The 10707-nt window shown below is 38.2% G+C and overlaps 1 protein-coding gene across 4 annotated transcripts in view; it reads left to right on the forward strand.

Annotated features, from left to right (window-relative positions):
- Positions 1-9158, forward strand: part of CCDC88A (coiled-coil domain containing 88A) — a 117249-nt gene extending 108091 nt beyond the window's left edge. For all 4 annotated transcript variants that reach the window (XM_048518364.1, XM_048518373.1, XM_048518381.1 and 1 more), the window contains 2 exons: positions 3482-3583; positions 5121-9158. In XM_048518364.1, coding sequence (XP_048374321.1) covers positions 3482-3568 — 87 coding nt within the window. In that variant the 3' untranslated portion in view covers positions 3569-3583; positions 5121-9158. The remainder of the gene's footprint in view (positions 1-3481; positions 3584-5120) is intronic.
- Positions 9159-10707: the final 1549 nt, after the last annotated feature.

A 10707-nucleotide genomic window follows, 5' to 3' on the forward strand; every position in this document is an offset into this window, starting at 1 on the left:
ACATTAAAATAGTACTGCATGCAGCGTGGTGGCGCTGCTGTTCAAGAAACATGTTCAGAACCCACTGATGTGTGAAACTAGTTGAGATCCTGAAGAGTATGAAACAGTGCATTTGAGCTAAATACCAACACTACTGAAAAGCCTTTAAAAAGGTGACCATCTGTTTTTGGAATCTCATGAATGAGTAATTTATCTGTTAAATTTCAACATAGTTACAACATTTCAACATAAATTTCAACATAGCATAAAATATTGGCTAGTGTCAGCAAAAGCTACTTTAGCCATGCTTTTGAGCAGCATCCCATGCCACATCACAAGCTGTTTTTGAAAGTCTCATTTTCAAAAACGTCATCAAGGTAAAAGAGGCTGTGATTTAAGAAACCCAAATTCCTCTTGTACACACAACTTACACTTTTTTATTTTTAGAAACTGCTACTGGTGTTTCAAGTTTGAAACATAATAAAAGCCTGCATGAGGAAAATTTAAAAATGTTAACAGAAACAGAGACCTTTAATGGTATTTAGGGAAAAATGTTACAGAAAGAACTTGAGTTTTGCCCTTTTGGCAACTTCTTGACAATCCATGTTTGATAAATGAAGACCAATTTAAATTTTAAAAAATTATTTCCCTGCCTTCTGTTTAAAGGATAAGGAGACTGAAGAATTGACTCTGAGTTAAAGTCAAGTATTTTACACAAGCCACTTGAATACCATTTACTTCAGTAAGGGCATGTTGTTTAATTAGGCCTATGTTGAATTGGATTTTTTAAAATATTGGGCTGTATATGAAAATTTAAGACAGGCTTTGAGGAGAAGAGATTAATCAGAGAAAACACTCTTCACAACTTTAACAAGGCAAGAACTTTTTTACTGCTTCCTAAACAACTGATAAAGGTACTATAAATCTTTATATGTAGCTTTTCGTTTCCTTGTTATGGAACAGATTCTAAGATTAGCTTCCACTAAGTGAGGAATCTTCCATTCTTGGCTACATTCAGGTGTCACTGTAAACCTCTATTTGTGTCAGACACAAACATGGCTTGTCTGCCATGCTTGCATGCTCCTTCTTTCTGTGTTCGATTGAAAGCTAATTGTATGAAAAGCTTTCAGTTAAACTCCCATTTGCTGTGAAATCCAAGTGCAGACTCTTGGGCATATAGGATTTTTGATTCCTCTCCACAAACCAGGATACTAAACATAAACACACAGTTATCATCCCAGTTTATGGAAATAGAGGTGTATTGGGGGGAAATGGCGCCTGGAGACAACCCCTTCTCTGGCTGCCCCCGCACCCTCCCGGACTCGGGGGTATGGCTTGGGGGCCCTGAGCCCCACCTCCGGCCTCCGTGCAAGCCGAGTCCCGCCCCCAGCCTTCATGCAGGCCGCTGGGGATGCCAAAAGCCGGCCTGCACAGAGGCCAGGGGGCAGGGCTCAGTGGAATGTGGCTGGGCCTTTTGGTCATGTGGGGGGGAATCCAGCGCCCCCCCCACGTGACCAAAAGGTGTGCGCCCGGGGACATGACCTTATAGGCTGTACACCTCTGTATGGAAACAAAATGAATAAAAGGGAGTTTTAATCCAACCACCCAGAAGGCTGTGTTGGGGATCATGGGACCATTGCATGGACAAAAGGCATGTGACATAGGGGCTTTAATAAGGAGAACTGGGTGAGATTAACCGAAAAAGCAGACTGGATACACCCAAGCTGTAGTATTGTGGCATTTGTGAATTGAAATTTTATACTGAGGAAAAGAGTCAGAGAATTCAATTCAGTAGCTTTGCTGAGTTAATTAAGGAGAAATATGCAGATTTCCAGTGTGGCTCTTCTTGAGACAAAGGGCATCTAGAATATCTAAGTCATATTTGCTTGTCATTATATATATGGATACTCCAGTATATGTGACAATGATCCTGGAAAATTAAACCATTATCTAACAATAAGACAAACTGTGTGTACACTTTCCCATTTTTAAAATATATATACTTTCCAGAAATCACCTTCCTTGCTGTTAAACTTATTGTAGGGAATGTAGCTATATGATTGTCAGTAAGTTCCTATTGGACAGTGCTTGTGACGTTATAAATAACCAGCAAAACATTACCTTTTCACATTGCGGCATTTTTTTGTTACCTCCCGCCATTTAGTGGAATTAGCCCAGGTAATTTCTAGAAATATGTGAAAGGTTGGAATCCGTAATCCAAGTGCTACTGGATGAAAGTTGATTATATTGTGGCTGCCAAATACTGAGCAATAGATACAGAACCCACTTTCTTGGGACTTGAGGCAGGAGCCACTTTGCGAAACCATGCTCAGAAGAGCCACAGATAGCATGTCAAAGTGCTGCATGTGGGTTCTGAGCCACTGGGTATCACTGCTATAGTATTATGCATTTTACAATAAACATGCATGGTTGTAGGGGGAAACACCTTCAAAACTTTCCCATAAATTATTATAATGCATACCTACCATTGTGTCTTGTGTAAAAAACCATTGTGACATCTATTTTTGTTGAAGATTAATGCTAATCAGCACCAGTTAAACAACATCAAATAGCAATATGGATCTTCTGTTTGACATCTGTATTATTTTTCCAATTGTTACTGATAATGCTTTTTTGCTGAGTGTGCCAGGTTCTTACTCCATATGTCAGCAGTTTTAATAGCCAACATGGGCCTTAAACATGATTTGTTTAAGAGCAAATTCATGTAACTGAGTGACATACAAAGATGTCTCTATAGCACCTTTTTTGTACCCTGAAGTTTTTTTTGTGATCGCCTCATCATGTATCCATCTCACAAATAATCCTGCATTTACCGCACCACTTTGGAATTTTCAAAAGGCTTGATACTAATGTTGTAGTGCTGGTTTAAGCTACAAAGTTATAACATCATTGAATCTTCATATGGATCCATTCAGTTAATAATTTAGTTTGGTTGCATGAAGTCAGAGAGTAAAATATGGTACCACCATCCCAAGAGGTGTATGGTGCACTGAGTTAATTGTTGTACTGTGAATTGGAATAACTGTTTTGCTTCGAGGGGAAGACTTGCTTGAAGCATTACTTTCCTAAGCAAATTGTTATTTGATTTTGCATGTTTTATTTTGTTGCATGCAAGGATAGTTTTCTGCTTTACAGATTTGGTTGCTAAGGTGAATAAATCAATTGCACAATCTTGACTGATATTATTAGGCTAGTACATATATTTCCTTGTGCTTTCACTTTTGAACAAATTACATTTTTTATTTAAGGGTTACTCTGAAAGGGAGGGGGATGTGTGATGCAAAATAAATAAATATAAGTGACATACTGGTATATTAACAGAATGATTATATAGAGCAACTGAATTTCATTCCTATCTTCCATTCTTATTCCCAATCCATTATTTTTGTACACCTTCTACCAGTGGTGCATTATGTATTATTCTGTGAGGACATCTTTTTTTCCTGCCAAACAAATAACATAACATACTTTTCTTCTGCAGATGTGGAAGCTAAACCAGAAAGCAGAAATTCAAAAAACAGGTCTAGGGAGCAACAAAGCTCCTAATTCTATTACCCCCACTACATGAGACGTGGGCCAAGTGGTGAGTTTTCTGCCCAGCATGTAAATGAGATTGTTTTCATTTACAGAAGGGGAAAAAAACTAACTATTTAAGAACAAGTGCACATTGCCCTAACAGCTGACAGTACTGCTTGTGTTATGTGGCTCTCTGTCTTTCTAACTACTAAAGCCAAACCAGCAGGTGACATTTCATTTTATCTACCCAAATGAGATTGTTTGTATCTTTTACACCCACCTTTATTTTCCCAAACTCACCTCCAAAGATGCCTCAATGTAGATAATTCGGCAAGTTGTATGAACTTTGATTGATCCATGTGAACTTTCTGTGTCTCCTGTATAATTCTGTGCTAGCGTAACCATTCATAGACATCATGTTTATCCCAGTGGCTGGAAGAACCCTTCTGCTTTGGATACCCCTAAAACTATATTGTATAGAGTGGACTATTTTCTCAGGGTTTTATTTAAATTTCTTCAGGAGAAATTTCAATTGTATCTATTCTGCTTGAAATTAAAAAAATAATGCATGATCAGGGCATTGTATATACTAAAATATTCTTTTCTGCTTGGCAATCTTATATTCTGTTCCAAGAAAAACTGAATTTTGTAAACATAACAAACAGAGCAAATTTTACATGGTACTTTTTTATTTTGTTTAATACTTTATTTTTACTTATTTTACATATTTTTGCATAATTTATCCTTCTAGATATGATGAGAGGCAAGGAACAATCATCCTGGAAACATTAGTCAACCATCCTTCTGACTTTTGAGAAATGCATTTTGAGGCAGTTCTTTGCAGTCATAAGGGTTGGAAAATTTCTTTGTAGAAAAAAATAGCTCTTACGAAACTAAATTCTGTCACATTCTACACTTTTCCACATTACCACAGAATTGCAGTATATACATAGCCCGTTGTGGGATGCCTATGAAAGTATAGTCAGATAAATTGTTAACAGCCCAATTCAAAGCATTGGGGGGGGGGAGGGGAGGGTGGGTCAGTGGAGCTGAAATGAGCTCATGCCGGCACATTTGCCCACCCTGCTGGCACATTTGGCAAATGTGCCAGCAGGATCAGCAAACTGGGAGGTGGGCGCACTCCATGAACCTCAGCTGCTCCAACCTGGAAGAGAGGCTGGCATTCTGAGCTACATTGGCATCCTATAATCAGCTCCCACCCAGGCTTTTGCATTGTGGGTGCTGCAATCGGCACACCACATAATTCCCTTCAGCCCCATGGAGGGCTTTCAAGCAGCATGGAGATTTTATTGCTTTTTTTGGTCTCCATACACTGCCTGAAAGCCCCCTGGAGGTGGCGGGGCGGCAGCAGTTCCTTGCCTGCCTGCCTGCCTTCCGCTACTGGATGGGGCTGTTATTTCATTAACTACTTGATGCCATTATGTATCATCTGCTCTTTCTGTGCCCATTCTATTATTGCTCAAACTATTTCTAATATGTTCTATTAGTCCTTGTAGTAGCTTTACTCTGTTTTTGTCTCTTCTTTATCTTACAGCTTTTCTTACATTTTCTTTCTTCTCTTTCTACTTTTCAATTGAACACAGAGAGAAAAGTGTCCTTCAATATCCTTCAGCCTTTATTTCTGAAGTACAAGGCATCCAGCTGTAGAAATCCCGTTTAAAAATGTTGAGGAAAGTTTTTACAGTCCTACGTGAGTAGAGCAGTCAAGAAATTCAAATCTTCTTTCCTTGAATCAAGGAACTAACTGTACTAGCATCTCCTGCTGAATTTTTAAAGGAATTTATTGCACATTTATTGCACTGTTAAGATCTACTGGAAAAAGGACAATTTTCATCTCTCCAAGGACCAAGGGTTGTGTGGTCTCAAGAATTATTCCAGGAATTCAGTTACATCTTTCTTCATTACTTTGTGAACTCAGTCACCAATTGCTTACTGCTTCAGCCAATAATTAGCAATATTTAGTTCTGTAAATCTGAAGGGGGAAAGGCTGTATATTGCGAAATTGTTGTAAATAGGTTTTTTTAAGCCCCACAAGGTTATTGGCACTTCACAATTTGATTGCATAATTCGCATGACAGCTATAAAATAATATTAAGCTGATTATTTTGGTGCATATGGCAAAAAGAAATTGTTTACATACCTAAAAATATAACTGCACATCTTAACTCACATTCTTTTCATGTTTCTTACACACAAGTTATATTACCATATTCCAATTTTTCTTGCAGTATATTGACCAGCTAAATATTTCTGGAACTTCCCCCTCCCCGCTACATTTCCCCACCCCACTAAACAGCATTTCTAGGATAAATCTGTCTTACATTAAATTTTTTTTGTATTTTTACTTGGTTTTGCTTTGTGATATTTCTATGAGCTGGTTATGTCTTAGGAGTAGCTTTATGGAAAGAAGGTAATGATCCATGTTGTGTAAGCTGTTTCTTTTATTAGATTCTTACTAATCAGTTGGTCTGTTTCGTTTTTCACAATGTTATTGGAATTAAGTTTGATGTTGTTGGTACTTTTAAAATGTACATTTGTTGTCTTACAAAACTCCTGCAAAGAGCACAAGAAAATAGAATTTGGTTAATCTTGGGAAAATTCATGCAGTTATCACTGTGTCTTGGTTTATATTAAATTTCAAAGTTTTATTTTCTTACAAACCAGTAAATATGTTAATATTTCCACAACATGTATCAAATGTAACCTTTTAACCTCTTAGGGTTCAGCCCTGCTAATATTTATGCACATGAGAATCTTTAACTCTGTTTCCTTTCACCTTTACCTCAGTTAAATTTCTCACAGAACTAGGGTTATTGTACATGTAAAGGCTTAAGGAATAGTGGCCACTGCCTACGTTAACATAACTCTTGTTTTACTACATTTCACAAAGCATGCAAAACATTTGTTACAGTATTGCATCAATTTTATTATTTCTGATAAGTTAGAATAGATCCTAGATTCACTCTGCCACCCTTATGGCTGCACAAGGTGCATTCCTGTCTAACAAGCCATATAAAGGGTCAGTGGTCCAAGCCATTGCTCACCCTCATATGCAAGGCTACGCACAGCCAGACCGTGTAGACCTGGGATCCCCACATGGTTCACAAGAACCAACACCCTTCTTGTGACCCAAGTAATTTTAGAAAGTGTGTGTGACCAAGTAGGATTCAACAGGCCTTCGGAGATCTGACTGGCTGTGCAAACTAAAATAACATTATTCTGGTGGCAGCGGTATTGGTTTTATTTTTTTTCTCACGCCTCTTTCCCAGTGCATTTTTAAAGTTACCCCTCTTGTCTACTGCACTTGGGCTTCCTTTGTGTATGGTGCCAACTCTCATGGTACCCATTTTGTACATGTTCCCACCACCTGGCGTCACAATTTCAAAGATGCCTGCAGGCTTAAAAAGGTCGGGAACATTGATGCGAAGGGTCTGTTCAGCTGTCACCTAGAGGCCTCAATTTGATTTGCACCTGTCCTTCCTGCCCTTTGTGCAGTTGGATTAGAACCACAGCCATAATTTGATAACCTCTCAGCCCATGAGCCTTCAGACAATCAGGTGTGTGCTTAATGCAGTTAGTTTGCCAAAATAAAAGTTCAGCATATGAGGCTTGCAGTGAATGGTTTCTCTCCTTGAGATTATTGCAGAATGAGTTGGTGTTAGACCCATGAAGATCATAGGAACGTTGCTGTTATGTTGCTTGCTAGAAAAAGAGTGCAGTCTCATTGCTTGCCAAGAGCTAGATTAGATCACTTTCTGAATGTGTGTGAGGCAAGGTGTGTATGTATAAACACATAAAAATATAGACAGCACCTCCTGTTAACATCAGAATATTCATGTGAATGGTCTCTGACTGACATAAGTGGGCTATTGCCAGGTCATCCAGAGATGGGTAACATGATCATGGTAGAACAGACAGAATGTGATGTCATAAGTATATGTAAAAAAGAAGAGACTGAACATGTATATTTAATTAGAATGCAACTTAAAGAGAGATGAATGTAATGGAACTTTCCCAGAGCCTGGCTCTGTAAGTTTCTGAGCATTCTTCTTTTGCAGGATTTTTTTCCCTGGAAATTGAGCACCAAGCCCATCGTATGATCCTATATTGCCAATAAAAAGAGTTTCTATTGGAACAAATATATTCAAATTCTGCTATCTTAAGCAGCACTAGCAGCTAGGTAAGCCTGATGGTACGATCAGTCAGAAATTATTCTGCCATTACAAATAAGAATTGCAGACTTAGTTGGCTATGGCTTTTTCCACACAATACTGAATCATGTGGTGGATGCTCACGGCCATCTACCATCTCCTCTTACATCAATACAAATATTTGTAAACATGTGAATAGGTGGGAGTGATCAATGGCTTCCTGTCAAAAGCTAGGCATCCCAAACTGGTCAATTCTGCATGGTTGTAGTTCTGTTGCTTTGTCATAGTTGTGGGGAAGTCATGAATTTCCACCAGCCCTCTGACCATACCCGTTTTCTTAAAATTTGCACCTTTGTAAGCTTTGCACTTGTTTTATATACCTGTGTGTTTGGCTTAGATTTCATTTAATAGGCATGTTACCTTTTTTACAGGGCACTGTATCACCTAATCTAGTAGGAAATTCTTGAGAAGGCCCGTCTGATACCAATGAGAATAGTTCAAGGACAATTTATTTACATGGAAATTTCACAGAAAAAGTTGATTGTGCATTGTGTTAGATCCCTATTTTGACAGCAGGCTGGGTTAAGCACTATACGAAGGTCACTTTAGCCTAGTGCAGAGTTTTTCAAGAGAGATGCAACCTTCAAAAGAAATGCAACTAAAAGCTAAATAAGTAGTCTTTCAAGGAAGAAGAAGATTATGGGCTGTAATTTCTTTCAATAGCTCCTTCTCAACAAACCAAGTAATTTTTTCCATATAAATCCAGATGCTGCTCAGTTTAATAGAAAGCACAGTCTGGATTTTGTGCAGGATCTAAATCCCTGCGTGTTTTTCATTTCCCCTTCCAGAGCCAGTTGAGGACTATAACTGGCATCCCTGACCAGTTTAGACCTTTCTGAATCAGCAAGGAAAAATTAAATTTATGTAATCTCTTTCATCCCAATTTTCATTAGTCAACAAGTTTATAAAATAAAAACTATTTTTTAAAAAAACTTTCAAAAACTGTGACGGTGTTTGAAAAATGTGTCATTTTGCCATCCACTGAAATCCCAGCACCTTTTAAAAAGAATACAAGGGCTTTTTCACTGCACATGACAGTATTCAGCAGCTAAAGAGGAAGCTGGAAATCAGTTTGTAACACAACAAAATGTTTAGTTTCTCCTATGCTGCTAAGGCTACTATCGCCTTTTCCAGATTGCGTTTGTTAAAATGTTTTTGTGCTTGGGAGAGAGTGTAGCTCCAACAGTGGGGCCAATGTATGTAAACCCTGTTGTGCGTGTAGCTCAAACATTTGTTAAGAACGGAACTGCCTTAAAGGGGGAGGGCCAGGGGGCAACACAAACTGTTTAAACACTGTTTTACAGAGGCTCTTATTTAAAGCTGTAGTTTTCCTTTCTTATACCTGTTAAGGAGTTTTGTAATGTTTGCCATTGTACACTCTTAATTATGTTATTAAAATTCCAAGCCAAATAACTTTTCAACTTTTTATTCGTTAGTTTTTATCTGGTATTTCAAGAATTTAAGAACCAATTCAGTGTATAAAACTGGGGAGAAGTGATGAAGCTTAAATAAATAAATAATAGTCCCATGTTTGAAAGATGATGATCTAATGTTTTGGATTTAAATGGCAGTTAGACATACTTATGGAGGACAAGTTCACCATATGACTAAATAGAACCTCCAGCTTAAAAACCAGTGTATCACTGGGGGACAATAGCGGATGAAAGCTCTTACTTTTAGCTCCTAATTATGCACTTCCCAGAGAAGGACAACCAAAATGATCAAGGGAATGGAGCATTTTCCTACAAGAGAAAGCTAAGGAGTTGAGAGAGACTCTTAGGAAAGGGGAATGTGATGGAGGTTTATGAAATTATACATTGGGTGAAGGAAGTGGATGGAGAATTTTTTCATCTCCCGTAACTAGAGCTAGTATGAAATTGATGGACAGTTGTCAAAGAACCAGGCCTGGCCTTTGGGTGGTAGCAGTGCTAAGCCATGGGCCCTGAACAAAGCTGATTTTTTAAATATTTGTATTAAAAGAAAAGTTTAAATGAAGGTTTAAAAAACATATAGTGAACATAGAATCATAAAAGTGCATTTCAGGTACATAATAAAAACAACAAAACTAGAGCTTACTTACTTACTAGAAAGAATACTTGCAAAGAAAATACAATAGAAGTCCTCAGTCCATATACAAAGTTCTTTAAGCAAAGCAGAGGCAAAGACAAAGGAAAGATAATTGGTAACACAAATGAACTAATTTACCGTATATACTCATGTATAAGTCGAATTTTTCAGCACATTTTTAATGCTGAAAAAGCTCCCCTCGACTTATACACGGGTCATTAATTTTTTTGTGTGTTTTTACTTTTCCGGCCAGTAGGGGGCGCAGTTTTTATGCTAGAGGCACCAAAATTTCAGGGTACCCTCAGAAGACTCTCCTGATGATACCAGCCAAGTTTGGTAAAGTTTGGTTCAGGGGGTCCAAAGTTATGGACCCCCCAAAGGAGAATGCCCCATTCCCCATTGTTTTCAATGGGAGCTATTAGTAGATGGGGCTAACCTTTTGAGGGTCCATAACTTTGGACCCTCTGAACCAAACTTCACTAAACCTGGCTGGTCCCATCAGGAGAGTCTCTTTATGATACCAGCCAGGTTTGGTGAAGTTTGGGTCAGGGGATCCCAAAGTTATTGATGACCCCAAAGGGGATGCCCCATCCCCATTGTTTACAATGTAGGAAGCTAATAGTAGATTTTTTCGTTTGTGATAATATCCCTCTTAAAGACTACATTGGGTTACATTTGGACATACAGATGATGATGGGGAAGCCAGTTTTGAAGGATGTTGACTCCGGTGTTTTAGCTTGGTTGCTGGTTGAGCTAAGGTTTTTGTACTTTTAAAGTTATTGTTGATACCATATTGTTCTTGTTGACCCTCTTTTCCACTTACAGAGCCAGTTTACTGTTTTTCTTTGAAATAAATATTCAAAAACATTTAACCTACTGATGCCTCAGTTGA

The sequence above is a fragment of the Sphaerodactylus townsendi genome, linkage group LG01, assembly GCF_021028975.2.
Source record: "Sphaerodactylus townsendi isolate TG3544 linkage group LG01, MPM_Stown_v2.3, whole genome shotgun sequence".
NCBI classification, from domain to species: Eukaryota; Metazoa; Chordata; class Lepidosauria; order Squamata; family Sphaerodactylidae; genus Sphaerodactylus; species Sphaerodactylus townsendi.